Source organism: Boleophthalmus pectinirostris, unplaced genomic scaffold, assembly GCF_026225935.1.
Source record: "Boleophthalmus pectinirostris isolate CB_2022bp ecotype Guang Dong unplaced genomic scaffold, ASM2622593v1 HiC_scaffold_21, whole genome shotgun sequence".
NCBI classification, from domain to species: Eukaryota; Metazoa; Chordata; class Actinopteri; order Gobiiformes; family Gobiidae; genus Boleophthalmus; species Boleophthalmus pectinirostris.
In genome coordinates this window covers 37,458,823-37,479,086 of record NW_026571175.1, presented here as the reverse complement: position 1 = coordinate 37,479,086, position 20,264 = coordinate 37,458,823, and the positions used below count along the sequence as shown (strand labels likewise).

General features: G+C 46.2%; 2 protein-coding genes across 3 annotated transcripts; one reads left to right on the top strand and one right to left on the bottom strand.

The window, feature by feature from the left end:
* The first annotated feature begins 9,194 nt into the window (after positions 1–9,194).
* Positions 9,195–11,494, top strand: dlx6a (distal-less homeobox 6a). Its single transcript, XM_020931181.2, has 3 exons — positions 9,195–9,810; positions 10,222–10,415; positions 10,968–11,494. The coding sequence occupies exons 1-3, from the start codon at positions 9,477–9,479 to the stop codon at positions 11,199–11,201; spliced, it is 762 nt and encodes a 253-aa protein (XP_020786840.1). The 5' UTR covers positions 9,195–9,476; the 3' UTR covers positions 11,202–11,494.
* Positions 11,495–16,615: 5,121 nt separating this feature from the next.
* On the bottom strand, positions 16,616–18,648 carry dlx5a (distal-less homeobox 5a). Of its 2 annotated transcripts, none has more exons than XM_055157256.1 (3): positions 18,068–18,648; positions 17,684–17,871; positions 16,616–17,088 (listed from the first exon to the last, which is right to left on the bottom strand). In XM_055157256.1, the coding sequence occupies exons 1-3, from the start codon at positions 18,438–18,440 to the stop codon at positions 16,759–16,761; spliced, it is 891 nt and encodes a 296-aa protein (XP_055013231.1). In that variant the 5' UTR covers positions 18,441–18,648; the 3' UTR covers positions 16,616–16,758. The 2 variants fall into 2 exon arrangements, with proteins under 2 accessions (XP_055013231.1, XP_055013232.1); XM_055157257.1 differs by having other exon boundaries at positions 17,684–17,868.
* Between the last annotated feature and the right edge of the window lie 1,616 nt (positions 18,649–20,264).

Here is a 20,264-nt window from a genome sequence, read left to right as displayed (position 1 = left end):
AACTTAAAAATTAACCAGCATTTTAAGTCTACACGTCCAAATTCTGTCTAAACCAGTTCTAAATCTGGACTAAACCAGGACCAGAAGAGGACTAATTCAAGTCTACACCTAATTCAAGGACTAACCCAGAACTAAACCACATTTGTTGTCATGGCTCTTAGACTTTTAAATAATTTAAGCAAATCTAAAAATGAACCAAGATTTTAAGTCGACACATTCAAATTCTGTCTAAATCTGGACTAAACAGAACTAAACCAGGATTAGAAAAGGACTAATTCAGGAATAAACCTTAAACTAAACCACATTTGTTGCCATGGTTCTTATACAAGTGACTTAATTTCAAAAAAATGAAAAATTTTAAATCTACACGTCCAAATTAGGTCTAAATCTGGACTAAACCCAGAACTAAACCAGGATTGGGAAAGGACTAATTTAAATCTTCACCTAATTCCAGGACTAACCAAGAACTGAACCACATTAAACCACATTTGTTGCCATGACTCTTAAATACTTTTAATTTAATTTCAGTAAGACCGAAAATGGAAATCTACACGTCCAAATTCTGTTTAAATCTGGACTAAATCTGGACTCAACCAGGATCAGAAGACGACTAATTTAAGTCTACACCAGGAATAAATCTTGAACTAAATCACATCTGCTCACAGGGCTTTTACACTTTTAACTTCATTTCAATAAATCTAAAAATGGACTAAATATTTTAAGTCTACACATCCAAATTCCGTCTAAATCTGGATTTAACCAAGAACTAAACCACATTTGTTGCCAGGATTCTTACACTTTTAACTTCATTTCAATAATCTTAAAAATGAACTAGTATTTTAAGTCTACACGTCCAAATTCTATTTAAATCTGGACTAAATGAGAACTAAACCAGGACTAGAAGAGGACAAATTCAGATCTACAGCAGAACTAAACCATTTGTTACTAAACATTTGTTGCCATGGCTCCAAAACTTTTAACTTAATTTCAATAAACCCAAAAATAAACTAGTATTTCAAGTCTACATGTCCAAATTCTGCCTAAATCTGGACTAAACAGAGACCTAAACCAGGATTAGAAGAGGACTAATTTAAGTCTACACCAGGATTAAACCTTAAACTAAATCACATTTATTGCCATGGCTCTTACACTTTTAATGAACCAGTATTTTAAATCTACACGTCCAAATTCTGTTTAAATCTGGACTAAACCTGGACTAAACCAGGATTAGAAGAGGACTAATTCAGGACTAAACCTTGAACTTAACCACATCTGCTCACACGGCTCTTAAACATTTAACTGAATATCAAGAAGTGTAAAAATGAAGTAACATTTTAAGTTTACACCTCCAAATTCTGTCTGAATCTGGACTAAACCCAGAACTAAACCAGGATTAGAAGAGGACTAATTCAGGTCTAGACTTGGGTTAAACCTTAAACTAAACCACATTTGTTGCCATGGGTCTTGTACTTTTAATTTAATTTCAATAAACCACAAAAATGAACTAAAATTTTAAGTCTACACATCCAAATTCTGTCTAAATCTGGACTAAACCGAGAACTAAACCAGGATCAGAAGAGGACTAAGTCAGGTCTACACCAGGACTAAACCTTGAACTAAACCACATTTGCTCTCAAGACTCTTAAACATTTATTAATTCCCATAAATGTTGAATAAGATGATGTAAAATCTGATCCAGTGCGTAAAACCGCAGGCCTTTGGTTCTTTTGGTTCTTCTGGTTCTTGCTCCGTGTTGCGTTCGAGGCCCCTGCGCGCGGTGGGGATTTGCAGCTCCATCCGGGTCTCCTCCGCGCTCCATTCGTCACTCCGCGTCCCTGCGTTTCCTCACCGCACGAGCGCGTCCGCTTTGACAAATCCAATTAAGGTTTTACGCGCGGGGCCCTAACCATGCTCCGAGCGCGCGCCGCCGCTTTTACGCGCGGACACTCTCCAGAGGCGCGTCGTGTTTCCGCGTGTTTGAAGGGAGACGTCGTTTCTGGAACTTTCCGCGTCTCCTCCGGGAAAAACTCCCCGCGACGTTAACCCACGCAGACACCCGTGGCACGCGCTGGCACCTTTACGCGTCGGTCTGCGCCACGGAGGAGAAGTTTAATGACATTTGGAGAGGGTAATTATGACACGGGACCAAAAGGAAGCCGAAAACAAAATGGTGTGAGTGAAAAGTGAAAGAACAAATACGGAGCCAAGAAACCAGGTAAAATGTTGGGTTTGGAAGTCACGTGCGTAAAAGGGTCAAAAGAACCGCGTTTGGAGAAATGTGGGTTTTTCTGAAAGTGAAAACCTGAACCAGGATTAAACCAGGACTAAAACACGTCTCAACCAAGTCTTAAACCAGGACTAAACCAGAACTGAACCAGGACTAAACCAGGACTGAACCAGGAGTTAAACCAGATTTAAATCCAAAATATTCAGGAGTAAAAATGAACGTAATCAGGGCCTAGTTTACCGTAAAATTCAATCTAAACCTGGATTAAACCACATCACAGCCAAGTCTTAAACCAGGACTAAACCAGGATTAAACCAGGACTAATCCAGGTCTCAGCACAGCCACGTGAGTAAAAGGGTCAAAAGAACCGTGTTTGGAGAAATGTGTTTTTTTCTGAAAGTGAAAACCTGAACCAGGACTAAACCAGATTTAAATCCAAAATATTCAGGATTAAAAATGAACATAATCAGGGCCTAGTTTACCAAATCACACCACATGAAAATTCAGTCTAAATCTGGGTTAAATCCTGAACTAAACCAGGACTAAACCAGGACTAAACCAGGACTAAACCAGGTGTCAACACTGCTTCTTGTGTAAAAGTGTAAAAAGATTGTTTGGAGAACTGTGTGTTTTAATCATTGCCTAATCTACCATAAAATTCAGTCTAAATCTGGATTAAACCCTGAACTAAACCAGGACTAAACCACATCACAGCCAAGTCTTAAACCAGGACTAAACCAGGACTAAACCAGGACTAATCCAGGTCTCAGCACAGCCACGTGAGTAAAAGGGAAACAAGATTGCTTGGAGAACTGTGTGTTTTTCTAATTGAGAAAAATAGAACAACCATCGATAAACCAAGACCTGAACCAGGACTAAACCAGACCAAAACCAGGAATTAAACCAAGACTAAACCAGGTTTAAATCCAAAATATTCAGGACTGAAAATGAACGTAATCAGGGCCTAGTCTAACATAAAATTCAGTCTAAATCTGGATTCAACCCTGAACTAAACCAGGATTAAACCAGGAAAAACGATGCGTTTACACTTGCAAAATTGGAATTAAACCTGGACTAAAACAGGACCAAATCTGGTCTATATTAGGACTGAAACTGGTCCCAAACAAGACCATGGAAATGTGACTAAACCAGGACTAAACTCGAGTTTAAATCTAAACATCTAAAGATCTAAACAAAAATATCAAACCAACCAAAACTGGATCAAAAAGTCTTTATTACAAAATAATAGATAGGCCAGAACTAAACCAGGTCTAAATCAAGACTAAACCAGGACTAAACCAGGACTAAACCAGGACAGATGATGTGTTTACACATCCACAATCCCAACAGCAAAATCGGAACTAAACAGGAACTAAAGATGGACTAAAACAGGACCAAACCGAGTCTATAATAGGACTGAAACTGGTCCCAAAATAAGACCATGGAAATGTGACTAAACCAGGACTAAACCCAGATTTAAACCAGATTCATACAAGAATATTAAATGAACCAAACCAAGATCAAGAAGTTTTTATTGCATAATAATAAATAGACCAGAACTAAACTAAACCAGGACACACGACGAGTTCACACGCACACAATCACCACAGCAAAACTGGAACTAAACAGGAACTAAAACCTGGACTAAAACAGGACCAAACCTGGTCTATACTGAACTCTGGACATTTGACTAAACCAGGACTAAACCAGGTCTAAACCAGGTCTAAACAAGAACATCAAACCAACCAAACCAAGATCGAAATGTCTTTATTACAAAATAACAGATAGGCCAGAACTAAACCAGAACTAAACCAGGACTAAACCAGGACTAAACCAGATTTAAACAATATCAAACGAACCAAACCAAGATCTTAAAGTCTTTATTACAAAATAATTGACTAAACCAGGACACATGATGCTTTTCCACTCACAAAATCACCACAGCAAAATCAGAACTAAACAGGAACTAAACCTGGACTAAAACAGGACCAAACCGAGTCTATAATAGGACTGAAACTGGTCCCAAACAAGATCATGGAAATTTGACTAAACCAGGTTTAAATCCAAAATACTCAGGACTAAAAATGAACATAATCAAGGCCTAGTTTAACAGGACTAAACCAGGACTAAACCAGGACTAAACCAGGCCAGACGATGCGTTTACACATCCACAATCACCACAGCAAAACTGAAACTAAACCTGGACTAAAACAGGACCAAATCTAGTTTATATTTGGATTGAATCTGGTCCCAAACAAGACTGTGGAAATGTGACTAAACCAGGTTTAAATCTAAATCTTAACTAGAATATTAAACGAACCAAACCAAGATCAAGAAGTATATTTTTATTTACAAAATAATAAATAGGCCAGGATAAACCAGGACTAAACCAGGACTAAACCAGGACTAAACCAGGACAGACGATGCGTTTACACTCACACAATCACCACAGCAAAATTGGAACTAAACTGGGACTAAAACTGGACTGGATGAAACTGGTCCCAAACAAGACCATGGAAATTTGACAAAACCAGGGACTAAACCAGGACTGAACCAGGACAGACGATCTGTTTACACTCACACAATCACAATATCAAAATTGGAACTAAACCTGGACTAAAACAGGACCAAATGTAGTCTAGACTAGGACTGAAACTGGTCCCAAACAAGACCATGGAAATGTGACTAAACCAGGACTAAACTCGGGTTTAACTCGGGTCTAAACAACAAAACGAAACGATCCAAACTCAGGTCAAATATTGATCGGCGGGACTCGGGGGTTTGGCGCGTCTGTTGCGCGTCTGTTGCGTAAACGAGTCGTGGATCGCGAGGCTCGTGAGGCTCGTGGGGCTCGTGAGGCTCGTGAGGCTCGTGGAGTGATTTTTGGAGGGTCATTCATCAGGTTCACGAGCGCGTTGGAAATGAAGCCCACTCCGTTAAACCGGCGCCGCTCGTTGATTGGTCTGAAGGTCGCTCGTCCGCGCACGCGCATCGGGACGGTTCCATTCGGATGATTGACGTTTGCGTCCGTGCGTAAAAATCCCCCCGCGGGCACGAGCACAGGCGCGCGCACGGGGGGTGGTCACAGAGTCAGAAAAACTCCGAGCAGCGGAGACGTGATCAGATTTGACCCACACGTCTGAAGAGTAAAGCTGCACTGCGGAGATTTCACCGTCTGCTCGTGTCCGTCACCTGAATGTTCCACACTGAGGCATTATTCACACACAGCAACGACCGGAGAGTTAAACATTCAGGGTGAAATATTTCAGAGTTGTTTTTAACACACAAACAGTTTTATTTTAACAGTTTGAGAGTTAAATGTTTGCTGGAGTTGGGGTTATTTGCCAGAGTTGATTTGGTTGGAGTTAATTCAACTTCCACTAGTGTTAATTTGGCTCCTTCCACCCACCACTTTAAACTCCCACCACAGAAGACCAGTTTGAACCAGATTTTTTCATAATTTCATTTTAAATGAACTCAAATAAAGAGTAAAAATAAAACTCCTCTGTGTGTTGTTGAGTTAAATCAGGATAACTCTACAAAGTGTTATCTGTTTACTCTCAAAACGTTCATATAACTCTGATTTTCAGGGTTAAAAAAGAGGAACTTTGGTCCAGTGTTACTTAATGAACATTTTCAAAAGTGTTAAATTAACTCTAGAACAGACTGGACTCAGAGTCAGAGTCAATTTTAACACTTTTTGTCGTGTATTTGTCTTGCAGTGATTCAGCTCCACACGGTTTTGTTGCTAAAACATTAAAAATCTTTCGTTCTTACGATGAGTGTGACGCCTCTCCGCAGATCTGACTCGTAATTTGGCCCGTCGGCATCGTCGTCGTGGAAACCTTTGACAGTTGCCATGGCGATAAATCATTTAAAACCGTCACAGCGATTTGAATTTCACCGAATTTCACACAGACGAAGACGAAGCTGAAACGTGTTTAATGCCACAGTGTGAAACACTCCAGGTCAACATCAGCATCTCCATGGAAACGAGTAGAAAAGCGCCGGAGTGCAGCTTTAACCCGCAGCACTGACCCTCTGTTTTTTTTTTTTTTTACCGGAGAATTTTCAGTCCGAACGTCAAAACTCCTCGTCGCGTTTCTCGGGTCGTAAATCCGAACTGACCTGAGCTCCGCGCGTGACGTGACCCGCGCCGTGATTCGAGGCTCACGCGGGGGGGGGGTGTTCGGTGAGAATCTCGCTTCTCCCCCACGTCACATCAGCACGACGTCCCGCGGCGTGAACGCGATTTTTTTTGTTTTGTTTTGTTTTGTTTTCCCACACGAGACCCGAGAGGAGCGCGCGTCCTCGTGCGTAAAACCAACAGGCCCAAAGTGGCACCGAGACGAGCCGAGGAGCCAGGGCGGGTTTAACTCAAGGTTTATGCACCGATACACACAGAAAACACAGAAAACATCGAATAAAACACGAATTAAACTCCAAAAAACAATCTCTAGATGAGTTAAAATGACTTAAATTAAAATTATTTCACTTTATTTGAGTCGATTCAGCTTGACAAGTCAAATCATCCACCAAAGGAATAAGTGTGTTTGTCTTAATTCAAGCAATATCACATTTTGTTTCTTATTTTAACTGCAAAAAGTTCTTGTTTTACTTCTTGTTTTAGAAGCATTTTCATATTTTAAGCACAAAAAGTCTGATTCCGCTGCAGATGGTTTTACTCGTCAAGTGAAATTGACTCAAATCGTGATCAAACTTTGTTAATTCAAGTCGTCTGAACTTGGTTAGATTGTAGTTTTTGTGTTGTATTTTAAAACAGAATTACTCATAAATGATTTTACATTTGTAACGTGGACAGGACAGAGTTTCCCACGCGTTTCTGTGAGATTATCTGACCAGAAATAAAAGCGTATTTTAGAACAAACTGTGTAAAAAGAAGCGCAAAACGAAAACGCGTTTTAATGAGATTTAAATTGATTATTTTCAGACTAATGAGCGGTCACGTGAGGTCAGAAAAACGCTGGAACATGTGAAGGATGTGACTTGAGTCTGTTTCTGTTCACGCGCAGCGAAACCAAAGACAAACCGAACTGTTTTCAAAGCTCCAAGCGCGGATTCTTAGAAAACTGGACGCGAGGTGACACGAAGGAGCGTCAAAAAGTGGAGCAGTGGTGCGCAGTGGAGCGGAGGAGCGCGGTGGTCAGGCTCTTCTGCTCCTCCTCAGGCTCTTCTCTCCAGGCTCTGCTCTTGTGGCTCTGCTCTCGTGTGATGTGGCGCCGCAGACAGAGCAGGCCTTTCAATTAGCCACGGCTGTCAGCGCTTTTTTAAACGTGCCCAGAGCGCGACACGTTCCAACAGAGCCGCGCATTCACCGCTCTCCCCCGCTCCATGAACCCCGGCCCGGGCCCCCGCGAGCGCCGAGCCGGCTCCCGTGTCACCAGCGCGGACAGAGGAGCCCTTTAAACCCGCGGGGAGGAGCAGAGGAGCGGAGGAGCAGGAGCGTGTCTGTGTGGAAAGGCGATTTTTAAAAAAAAGAAAAAAAAAGAAAAGAGAAACCACACAACTATAGGATCTAGTTTCTGTCTGCGCGTCCAAGTGGAACGGCGGAGGAATTGCCCGGTGCGTTAGCTCACTCACGGGTGACCGGCTGCAGCGGGCAGGGGGCGGAAATCTCCAAAACAAGAACAAGAAAAGAAGCTCCGGTGTGTTGTTTAAAAATGACTTACTTTGGAAACGATCCCCGCGCGTAAAAAGCCGCGTCCACCGCGCCTCGCCGCTCCTCCGTGCGCCGCGCGTCCTCCGCCGCCGCCGCACAGTGAACGCGGCGGCGGCTGCTCGTGCGCTTTTTAAAAATCCCCACAAAGTAAATAACAACCGCGGATGACGATAATAGCAAGGTACCAAGTTCTTGTTACGGGGGAAAAATAAGGGTTAGAAAATTGAAACTAAACGCTGCGCTTAGACAACCATTTTTGATAAGAGGATAATTGGAGCGACAGTGGCGTGTAATTAGGCCGTAATTTATGCTATATCCACGTTTTTATTCCCCCTCCCAAAATACAACCAAACCATAATCATCACCGCGCGATTGTTCTTCGTTTTCCTGCGGCAATTTGGGCGAAGTGCGGCCGCTAATCAAACACGCGCTCTTGATTGGACCATTATTATTTTATGCGTAATATTCAAAGTAGTCCAAATACTGTGCAAGCTTTGTTTTTTTTTCCTATTTGTAAGAGCCTAAGTATAATTGGCACATATCGGGGAGCCTCGTGTTACAAGTGGAATAAAGACGCTGTCAGTTTATCCGGGTATCCACCCTTCTATCTGCAAAATAACCTATTGTACCTCCGGGGCTTTTGTTACGCATGCGTGACACTCACCCGCCTGGAGTTTGTCTGGAGATACTCATATGGGCACGAGACAATTGGCCAAATGTGATCAATGAGAAGTGTAAATTTAGAAAAAAAAAAAAAAAAAAAAAAAAGGGGGGGGGGGGGGGGGGGACAGTTTTAGCCTAAAAAAAAAAAAAAAAAGTACGGTGTCTGCGCGCGGACTGTGTGAGGAAAACGAGTCTGCGCCAATTTTCGAGCAAAATCTGAGTTTGTATTTAATGAACTGTGATGCAAACAGGAAATTGCAACTATTCTACATTTGTAAATATTTAAAATTGTGGTTTATGTTTTGAATTAAAATCATGTAAAACAAAACCTCAAACCAACGCGTCCCCATTCAAATATAATTGGGGGAATTAGAAAACCAAATCAAAGCGCATTGTGAGCCGCGCGTAATTTGAGGGTTTGGGTCAAAAACAAAACGGTAAAAAACGCGGCAGCGGCGGCGGCGGCGGCGTGCGCACGTCCCGCGGCACGAGACGTCTGCTCCACGCGCCGTGTCTGAATGCGCGCGGAGCTGCGGTTGGTGGGAGCTGGTGAGGCGGGTTAACTCCACGCAGCTCAAGTCTCCGCCAGGCGCAGAGCTGTGTGCTGATGACGTGGGGCTCGGGATGACCAATCGGGAGGCGCTGCCCTTTCGAGACAAACCATTTTACTTGTGCATCAAAGTCTGGAAGCGAGGGCTCAATTTTAACAGAAACCACCTTAAAATCTGTCGTCTTAACTTTACCTTTTTGCCGCTACGTTGAGTGAGACCATCAGCGGGCGCGAAAAGCGGGCGAAAGGGGGGGACGGCGCGTGTTAATAGGACAATATCTGTGCAGAGGAGTGAGGAAGTGAGGTCTCGAGCGGAGGAGAGGGGGGCGAGGAGAGCTCTCAAGGCAGAAAATTCGATGATGACCATGACTGCGATGGCTGACGGGCTGGAGACGCAGGACACTTCCAAATCCGCCTTCATGGAGTTTGGACAGCAGCAGCAGCAGCAGCAGCAGCAGTCGCACTCGCAGCAGAGCTCACCGTCCATGTCCGGAGCTCACTACCCGCTCCACTGCCTCCACTCCGGCTCTCACCCGCACCACCAGCCCGACGGCGGCAGCCCCTACAGCGGCACCGCCAACTCCTACAACCGCTCCCTCGCCTACCCGTATGTGAGCCACGCGCACCACAGTCCCTACCTCCCGTCCTACCACAACAACGCCGGGGCGCAGACGCGGCTGGACGGCGCAGGTAAGGCCGCCCCGCTCCACACGCCGCCCCGCGCGCCGTGTCCCCCCCCCCCAGATCCAAACCCGAAATCGGTGCGTAAATGCGGCGCGTCGTCTGCGGTTCAGTGGCGCACGGAGCGCGCCAGACCCGAACTAGAAGCTGCCTTAAAGCCGCAGTGAGCTCCTGGTGGAAATTAGGCACCGCTGAATGTTGTAATTAGCATTTAATTGACGTGTCATTACCAGCAATATCCTAAATATGACAGCGTACGCGGACTGCTGGCGGCGCTACAGCCAACGCCAATCACGTCCTGAAAACGCGCGCGTGTTTTCGTGGCTGTGGGCCGCGCGTGGAGGCTGGAGGCTGGAGGCTGGAGGGTGGACGGACGCGCGCGCGGCTGTGGAGTGATGACACTGTTTGTTTTTGTTCCAGAGCAGCAGAAGACGACGGTGATTGAGAACGGGGAGATTCGGTTTAACGGGAAGGGCAAGAAGATCCGCAAACCCCGCACCATCTACTCCAGCCTGCAGCTCCAGGCGCTCAACCACCGCTTCCAGCAGACGCAGTACCTGGCGTTACCCGAGCGAGCCGAGCTGGCCGCGTCCCTGGGGCTCACGCAGACGCAGGTAGGACACGAGTGGAGACGTGGGATAATTACTAATCAGCTAATCTGCTGTTTTCCATTTGAGTGCAGTGATTGTGCGCACTCCAGTCTTTTTTTCTTTTCTTATTTTTATTTTATTGATTTTTTTTTTTCAATTTTATTTAGTTGTGTTGCATATTTTTGTTACATTTATTATTAATTTTAAATTTATTTAACAGCAAATTCCTGTGAATGAAATTAATGTGATTATAATTTCAAATTTTTTTCAGTTTGCGTGTTTGAACCATTTTTGCAATTTATTTAATTTCATGTTTATTTTATATTATATTTCTTGGTTTATAATATATAAAAACCTCAATTTATTTCTAGATTCACCACAAAGAACTTAAAAAGCCTGGCTCATTAGTATTCACTTGTTTCTATTAATTATTTATCTCTCCCCGTGCGCAATTACGCATGCCGACTTTTACGCACCTTTCTCCTTGTAAGCGCGGTCATTACAGGATTGTATTTTTCGCTTGGCCGCCCTCCCTCTCGTGTAACACCGCTTCTCTTTTCTCCTCCTCGGCCCCAGGTGAAGATCTGGTTCCAGAACAAGAGGTCAAAGTTCAAGAAGCTGCTGAAGCAAGGCGGCAACCCCCACGAGAGCGAGCAGATCCCGGGCTCCATGTCGCTGTCCCCGCGCTCCCCGTCCATCCCTCCCATCTGGGACGTGACCGCCTCGTCCAAAGCCATGCCGGCCAACAGCTACATGGCCGGGTACTCCCACTGGTACTCGTCCCCGCACCAGGACTCCATGCAGAGGTAGACGCGCGGCCGGGCCTCCACTGACACTCTCGCCCTGCTTTGGAGAGGCCTTTGCGCATCGCGTTCGGCCCGATCGTAGCTACAGTTTTGGGTGGACGGAGGAGCGGCCACGGAAGCGCGGTCTGGATGCTGAGGAGGCTTCGGGGGCGCGCACACGGACGGAGCCTTTGCACGTGGCCGCGCAGTGGGCATCCTCCGCTCTGCTTCGCTCGTGTTGGAAGCCAAATCCAGCGGCAGAGACACTGAAGCCACATCGGGCGTAAAAACAAACACGGACTGTGACGCGGTGTTGGACTCTTTGGTTGTTCCTTTCTTCGACATGCAAATGTGTCTGTGTGTAAATAGCTATGCCTTTTGGAGCTGTACATACACTTTTTATGTTTTGTCAGATTGAGTAAAGCGTGACTCCCAAACACAACGCCTGCTTTTGTTGCCTGACTCCCCCCCGCACTCAGCTCGGTATTCTCCGGGCCTTTTCCCGAGCGTCGTATTGGGCCAACATCACATTGTCGCGCCGCCGTTTCCCGCCGCGGGGCCTGCAGCGCGGCGCAAACACGCGGCGGAACACGAGCTAATGACACGGTGCGGTGAAAGCCCCAAACACGGCGCGCGCGGACGGAGAATGAGGCTGAGGAAATGAACTTACCCGCTCCGCCGGCGCGCTTTCACCCCGCACACTCGCGCTGGGTCCGGTGCGTCTTGTCATCTCACCCTCAATTATCCGCGGTATTGACAAACTGCTCGTCGCTCCGTCCTAATGCAGGCCGCTAAATGCCACGCGCCACGGGATCGATGCAGACAAAGCAGCAGCTGCAGTGGTGTTCAATATGAAGGAGATATTTGGGACAATTTGTGGGTTTTTATCCAAGTGAGGCTTTTTTTCCATTCTCATAAATGCAGGCATAATTAGGGTAATTTTTGATGTAGCCCGCTGATTACAGCGTTTTTACCGTCAAAGATAATTACCTGTAATTTTCTACCACTTTTAATACTAAAAGGCATCTTTATTTGGATTTGAGGTAGCACAGATGGAACAAAAGGGAAAATTATTCGGTTATTCATATACAAATTGCTCAGAAGAGTGAGCGCTCGGGATATTATCTGAAATTACACAACGTTGAAAAGCGCCACGCAGCTGTCATGTCGCGGATGTCCCACTGGCGCTCACTCAGCAGTACCTGGGCCCCCACGCGCGCCAGGGGCCTCTCATCTGCCTCATCCCCGGGAGAGGAGCTGCTGTGCCGGGCTCACACCGACCAACCAACCACCAACCACCCAAGAAGCAGCAGCAGCAGCAAACAAGCTCCACAAACACCAGAGAAATCACAGAATCATCATCAGCCGCACGCAGGGACACGGGGCACAGACGAGCTTTGATTACACAGACACGATTTAGATCTGCAAGTCTAAAGATAGATAGATAGATAGATAGATAGATAGATAGATAGATAGATAGATAGATAGATAGATAGAAGAGACAGACAGAGGTGTGTGGGGGAGGATGTGTCACTCTTCTGTCAGACCTGTCTCGCCGCTGCTCTATAGAAGGCGCCGTGAGCCATAAAAGCACCTGCAGCTGACACGCGTAAGCCGTGCGCGAGACGTGCGTGTGCGTGTACGTGCCCGCGCCCTGCAGCAAGCAAGAAAGACACCACCACCACCTCCAAGCATCACCACCTCCAGCACCTCAACACGCACCACACCAGAGTCCAACGCGACACCACAGGCCCCGAGTCCGAGTCCGCGTAAATCCTCCCCTCAGACCCACAAACACGAACAGAACCCGAACAGAACTCACACATTAACGGCTCCTACCTTGTCCCGGAGCCGAGGCAGAGCTGCGCCTCTCCTGCTGCCCGCGCATAAGCAAATCCAGGTGTAAGCGCCCGCTCAGCCCGGTAAGCTCTTATATATTGCCTGCAAAATTAGCTGTTATTACTGTCAGTGTTTAGTGATGGCGAGCTTGAAAAAAAAAAAAAAAAAAAAAAAAACCTCTCTGCAATCAAGAACCAAGCGCATCTTTGCAAATTATAGGTAATTGTCAATGTCCAGATTATGATAATGGAGGCCCTAATCCTGAGAATAATTATTGTGGAGAGTTACAGTCGGAGCTGTCCAGTATTTACGCGGGGTTTGTGGACGCGTGCGTGCGGGGCTGAGTGGAAAATATTGGGCTGCAAATAAACGGGGCTCTTGATGTAATGGCGCCACTACAGCCCCGTGGATACGCGCGTGGATGGGACACGGACACGGACGGGGACGGGGACGTGCGTGAGTTTAATCTGAGTGGAGAGCGTGGCGCGTCGGGTTTGATTCATTTGACTAAATATGACAAGTGACAAACGCGATCAGGTGACTTGGGTGGGTGCTTTGGGTGTCCACGTGTAGTGCCCCGAGGCTTTTTGACCTCTCCTGTGAAGATCTGTGGAGGTGCGTGGTCAAAACTGGGAACATCTTCACGTTTTAACTCGGATTAGTGTAAAATTATGGCTTCAGGTGTGTCCAAACTCTGGCTCTGGTTCACCCAAACCCAAAGTGGGAGCAGAGAGAAGGCTTAAGATCAAATCACGTGGAGCAAACGGGGGCTCAAGACGTCTCGCCATGACGGTAAAATAACCCAAACCAGACTCGTTCGTGTTGCAACAAAACAAACAAAAGCGTGGGACAATGAATAAACGGCGCGCGTAAAGGGCGTGACGTCTCATCCCGCGCTCCCGTCTGCTCCCCCGTGCGCGCTCCCGTCCGCTCCTCCGTGCCCCGGGTAGTGCTTCTGCTGCTGCTTCTGCTTCTGCTGCTGCTTCACGTCCTCGCAGTTTCGCGCTGAGAGCCTCTCCGCGCGTCGTGGCTAATTATGGCTCCCGTTTGGCCCACATTCAGAATTAGGCCGAAAATGACAACAAGCTGCGCGCGCCTGGCTCTGGGGGGAGGGAGGGGAGGGGAGAAGGGGGGGGTTACGAAAGGTTTCAGGTCAGATGGATCACGCGAGGCCCTCTCGGTCACCGCTGGTCAGGTTTCAGGTGTTGAGGAGTTGAGTAGCCCCGAGTCCAAGTTAAATCCTCGGTTAATCTCGGTTTGGGTCCGTGCGTAATTGCGCGTAGACTCGCCGTCCACTGCAGCTCTGGCCTCTTTATCCTGGCACCGTTTAAGACGTATTTGTGTGTGCGTGTTTGGCCTTGAGGTCACCCGAGTTACAGTTGAAGATTTGAGACAGATTTAGGATCTTGGATTAATTAGAATTGATCTCATTTGGTGCGTAAAAACATTCAGTATAAAAAGGCCTGTTATTATCAGAAACATTAAACACAATTTGGTCATAACTAACAAGTAACTAAGGCCTTTTACGTCTTATTTGGGTTCTGTTTGGTCCTGGTTCTGTTTAGTCCTGGTAAATTAAATCCACATACTAACATCTGTATTATTAGTCCTGGTTTGGACCTGTTGTAGACCTGGTTTAGTCCCAGTTCAGTCTGAATTTTGACGTGAACGCACCGTTTTGGTTTAGTTTTGGTTTGATTCAGTCCTGGTTAAGACTTTTCTTTCTCCCCAGTTTTGAGTTTTAGGCCTGATACTTTGAGTTTCTTGGTTTAACTTAGAATCTTGTGTGATTTTGTGTTAACTCTGTGTTCTGATCCGCGCTCTAACAGTTTCCTCATCACAAACAAACCCTGCAGATTTAGGCCGAGTTCTTCTCTCAAACTGGAAACTCTCTCTTCCACCTTGTGATGTCATGAAGTGGGAAGCGCTCCACTGTGGTTTTAAACTCAAACTCAGCATTTAGACCTTCACTGGAATCATTTGGATCATTTCAGCAAAGGCATTTCTTTACCAATCTCGACTGAACTAAAGGTAAAACGAGCTGTTCACTTGAAAATCGCTGCTTCGTGACATCACAAGGTGGAACAGAGCGTTTTCAGCTTTGGAAATGTGGACAGACTAGCGTGTGAATGAAACAAAACACAAGTCCAGGTCTGTTTTGGAGGAGGGAGCAGCATTAGAACATGATTTACAGCTCACATGAGTGGGTTTTGCGTCATTTAGAACCTTTTAAAGACAGAGACATAAACTGGATTTTCGTGGTTGGACTTGGACTTGTTCTAGACCAGGTTTAGTCCCAGTCCCTCTTGGGTGTTTGGTTTGGTTTGGTTTGGTTTGGTTCAGCCTCACTCCAGCCCTGCTCCTTTGTGCGTGGTTTTCAGTAGTCTGGGTGCAGATAAACAACATCTAAAAAAATAGTGAGAGCTGAAAACCCAAATGCATTTCAGACGCGCTCTGCTCCCTCCAGACCGGTTTGTTTAGCGGTTTAGCAGCAGCAGCGCTAGTATTACAGCCTGCTAATAACACCCTACAATCGCTTTTTTCTCTCTTTTTTTTCTCCCTTTCCCGGAAGGTGGGCTGCGGCCGGGAGTGGCGGAGCTGTGGAGCCGCTCAGCCCCCACAGGAATGCGGATTGTCTCAGCTCCAGGGCCGCCCCCCCTCCCCTCCTCGCCTCCTCGCTGCCATTCAAAGCGCGTAATTGTAGGGGACACAAAGCCGTCTGCAGCAGCCTGCTCTCTGCTTACAGCCGGCCACAACACGCGGATATGAGAGAAATGCCACCGCGTTTTTTACGGCGTCAACGTCAACGTGTCTGCAGGGAAAGGTTTATTTACGAAGGCTGATTACGCAAAGGAGAAGAAGAGAAAACACGCTCCAAATTCTCCTTCTTCTCCTCATTATTGTTATTAGAAGTGATAGCAGTAATAGTAGTATATTTTTTTTATATTTTTATTATAATATTTCTTTTTAATAGGTGTATTTCTTTGGCTCGGAGTCGGGCCTACACACCACAAACCACCGTCTTGATTGTTTCCTTGTGGTTGCCATAGCTGCCAGAATAACAATAATAATAATAATAGGCCTGACCCCGTTTGGATTTAGTGGGAGAGTCACGTGTGGATTGGGTGAATTTCATGGGAATTTTATCAGCATTTAAAAATGTCACTTATTTTTTCTGGAGCAGGTTTTATTCCAGTTATTCCATAGAAATGTTTGGCCCTGACGCAGTTGTGTGTGCATGGGGCTGGCACGAATTGTAGTGATTTTGTGCAGATTTTACGCGTAAAAACCGAGTGGGATTCCAGAGATTTTCTAAGGAGATGTGTTTTCCAAAGATGATTTAAAACTGGTCAGATGAAGTGATCGTGTTTCTGAGTTTACGCACACGCACCTCTGCACCTCTGCACCTCTGCACCTTTGCACCTCTGTCCCGCCCGCTCGTGCTGACAGCGTGAGCCGCGTGCAAAAAACCAACAAAACACACAATCACGTCACGTCCCGGAGCGCCGCGGTGATTTACGGCGCCGTCACCCGAGGCCAGCGCTTTGTCTGCGGCTTAAATAACAGCACAGGACCCGCTCACTGCTCATTGTCCACGTAAACGTTTAATAGTCTTCCAAAAAATGCAATAAATTACATGCACACATTTACACATTTGACACGTTTGCTCCTATGACCATCACATACATTGCATATTCCTCTGAAATATGAAGAGTCCGGGGGGGGAGGCGCGCAGTCCGGGTTCAGTATAACGTCCCTGCTCCCAGCGCCAGGGAGTGCGGTAAGGACCCGGGGCTCTGCAGGTGCGAGGAGGCCGCCGAGCTGTACCAAGATACCGAGTTTTCCAAAAAGTGAGACGTGGCGGCGGCGCTGCTGCTGCTGCCGGTGCCGCCGAGGCTCTGAGGCGGCAGCACGTGCGTCCTGCCCGGGCCCTGGGACTCCCACAGGGCCGGGGACTGCGGGGAGTTGCACGCCATGGGGTCGCTGGAGCTCGGGCTGTGCTCCGGGGGCAGCTCGCCGTTTTTCATGATCTTCTTCAATTTGGAGCGTCTGTTCTGGAACCAGATTTTCACCTAGAAATAAAAAAAAATAAATTAAAAAAAAGCAGTGTTAAAGAGAGAGGACTGAAGCAGAGCCGTGCGTAAAATATAATTACGCGCGTAAAGGTTGATAAAATGCCGTGCGTAAAAGCGCGCGCACATGGATGTTTAGAGAGATCATCGTTACGCAGTTGTTCCATACAGGCGGTGTAAACAAAACCAAACTTTCCTCTCGGTGCTTCCACATAAATTTACTGTTTGTATATTGTGTATATTCTAACCCAGACAGAACCACGGTGATAAATCCACGCGTAATACACTGAACTGTGGACCGTGTCAAATGTAAATGTGCGTTGGACAGTTGAGGAAATGCGCACAGATCCAGGATAAAATAAACATTTAAAACGTGTAAATAACAGGAGAAACAGATGTGACCTCTGTGTGTAAAATTCCTGCTCCTGTTTTCACTTTTTCTTAAATTTTTAAACCTGGATGCTCAAATTATTTTTCAAGATTTCACAAATTAAAATGACACGCGGATCTTTTCGTGTAATTTTGCAGAAACACACAATCTTCCTGATATATTCGCCTGTATTTCCGTGTGTGTCCCAGTGCAGCGGAGTCGTACCTGCGTCTGCGTGAGGCCCAGGGACGCGGCCAGCTCGGCTCGCTCCGGCAGCGCGAGGTACTGCGTGTTCTGGAAGCGCCTCTGCAGCGCGGCGAGCTGGAAACTCGAGTAGATGGTCCGGGGCTTCCGCACTTTCTTCGGTTTACCGTTCACCATCCGCACCTCGGGCTCCACCAACTCTTTGTCTGCTGAGAAAATGACACCAAAACATTCTGAATTAGGCGGCGTGGAAAAGTTTAGTCATTTTAAAAAGAACCAAAAAAAAAAAAAAAAAAAAGCCTCGGTTAATAAATAAACGCGTAACAGAAGAACACGAGTAGCACAGTTGTTCCGTTTTGCGCACTGAAGTTTCCAAAAGTACAAATCGTCTGGATCGGGCCGTACCTTGTGGACTGGCTTGCCCCGGGAGTCTGCTGTAAGTCCCGTATTGTGGGTAAGCCGCCGCCGCCGCCGCCGCCGCCGTGTACGCGCCGTAGTCTGAGTAGGATTTGGCCCCGTAGTTCCCCGTCGCTCCGTTCACGCTCTGGTACTGGTACTGGTACGTGTTGAGCGGCTTCCCGTACGGCGTGGGGCTGGGGGAGCAGTAGCCCGTGGTGGAGGCGGCTGCGGCGGCGGCGGGGCCCGGGCTGTAGTAGCCTGAGTCCGTGGCTGTCGACTCGGGCAACGTGGGGGATTCCTGAGACGGATGGTGCATGTTGGAGATGTGGAACGAGCTCTGGAAATCTTTGACGCTCCTCCGGTCGAATACTCCAGTCATAATTCGGTTACGCGTGGAAATGTCGAGTACTTCTGTGATTACAAAGCGATAAAAAGTGTGTCCAGTGTGTGCCGTGAGACTAGAGGACCATTATGACACGCTCTCGGGCCGCGCGCTCCACTGAAGACTGCAGCCAGCCCCTCAGCAAAGACTTGGTTAAATCCTAAACTGCGCTCTTACGCACTGCGGGGAGGACCTGGTTCCATTGGCCAAGGCGCGCACAGACTGAGAGCTACACCCAGCCCGCTCCCACAGCTCCGCGCGAGGGGGACGCCCGGACCAGGCCGCCTTCCTATTGTTTTTATACGATCAATCAAGTGTGGCCCATTACCGTGCGCGTGGAGTTTTACGCGCGCGGATTCACGGGGGGAGCGCGTGGTGGGGGAACGGGCCTCCCACGCGCTCACCGACATCCACCGCGCGCTCACGCCTCGTCGTACATGGCTTTTATTTACGCGCTTTTTACGAGCTTCTGCAGTTAAAGAAGCGCATGACACGAGGCCAACGACGGACCCGAAGCGATTACGAAAAAAAAAAAAAAAAAAAAAAAAAAAAAGCCTCCAAAAGATTCGTTTGTTTCGCTGAATTAATAATGTAAAGTGACGTAAGGGTTTGATTTAAAGTTTGGATCACACAGAATGACAGAATAACCTATATTTCTGACACGGGCTGATTTACTGTAAGGATCAGGCCTTTTTAACGCATTTACAGGTGGACAGCGCCGCCCAGTGGACACATCCAGAACTGCACCAAAACTCAGGCTCAGCTCGTGATGAAACTGAACATTTGTGCGCGGGTAAAGTAAAGTTTATCACATTTTATAAACCACATTTCCATTTAAAATTAGATTAAAAATGAGCAGTGTTGTGAAGTTTACTTTTAAAATGTAATCCCCTACGGATTACAGATTACATACACCAAAATGTAGTTTGTAACGTAATCCATTAAATTACTTAAAGTGAGTAATGTAATCTGATTACTTTGGATTACTTGGTTTGTTGTAGAGAAGCAAAGACGAGGAAATCTTCACATGAGAAGTTTTGTCTGATGAAAGAAAATAAAAAGCCCAAACTTTACTGAACCATATTAAAAATATTATTGATAAAAGAAGAGGAAACACGTCCACACAGCAGGATTTAGCCCTGATTAAATCCTGTTTTAGTCCTGTTTTAGACCTGGTTTAGACCTGGTTTAGACCTGGTTTAGTTCTGGTTTTGAACTGGTTTAGACCTGGTTTTGAACTGGTTTTAGACCTGGTTTAGACCTGGTTTAGTCCTGGTTTAGTTCTGGTTTAGTTCTGGTTTAGTCCTGGTTTAGTCCTGGTTTAGTTCTGGTTTAGGCCTGGTTTTAGTCCTGGTTTAGACCTGGTTTAGATCTGGTTTAGTTTCTGGCCATGAGTGGAATTACTGAAAAAAAAAAAAAAGGATTTAGCCCAAAATGTGAAAACAGGAAAATCCCTCAGTGTAATCCATTTATTTCAACAAAGTAACTGTAATCCAATTACCACTCACTGAAACAGTAACTGTAACTGAATACAGTTACTCATCATTTGTACTCTGATTACGTAACTCCAGTACTTGTAATCTGTTACTCCCAACACTGAAAATGAGTAAAGTGTTATGTTCTGTTTGTTATGTTGAATATTTAGTTTTAAAAAGTTTCGAAAAAATTGTTAATTCATTTTGTTTTTACATGTTGCTGTTTAAAAGTCTGTATTTGTTTTTTAAAACTAGAAAAGAGTCGTTTTCCTTCAGTTGTAGCACCAGATATTTCACCCGTAGATGGCGCTGGTTCTCTGTGTTCCAAAGGAGGATGTTGGTTTTT

Coding starts and splice junctions, on each gene's coding strand:
- dlx6a (XM_020931181.2), top strand. CDS start 9,477: ATGATGACCATGACTGCGATGGCTGACGGGCTGGAGACGCAGGACACT. Junction 9,811..10,221: donor GACGCGGCTGGACGGCGCAG/GTAAGGCCGCCC, acceptor TTTTTGTTCCAG/AGCAGCAGAAGACGACGGTG. Junction 10,416..10,967: donor TGGGGCTCACGCAGACGCAG/GTAGGACACGAG, acceptor CCTCGGCCCCAG/GTGAAGATCTGGTTCCAGAA.
- dlx5a (XM_055157256.1), bottom strand. CDS start 18,440: ATGACTGGAGTATTCGACCGGAGGAGCGTCAAAGATTTCCAGAGCTCG. Junction 17,872..18,067: donor GGGGCAAGCCAGTCCACAAG/GTACGGCCCGAT, acceptor TCATTTTCTCAG/CAGACAAAGAGTTGGTGGAG. Junction 17,089..17,683: donor TGGGCCTCACGCAGACGCAG/GTACGACTCCGC, acceptor TTTTATTTCTAG/GTGAAAATCTGGTTCCAGAA.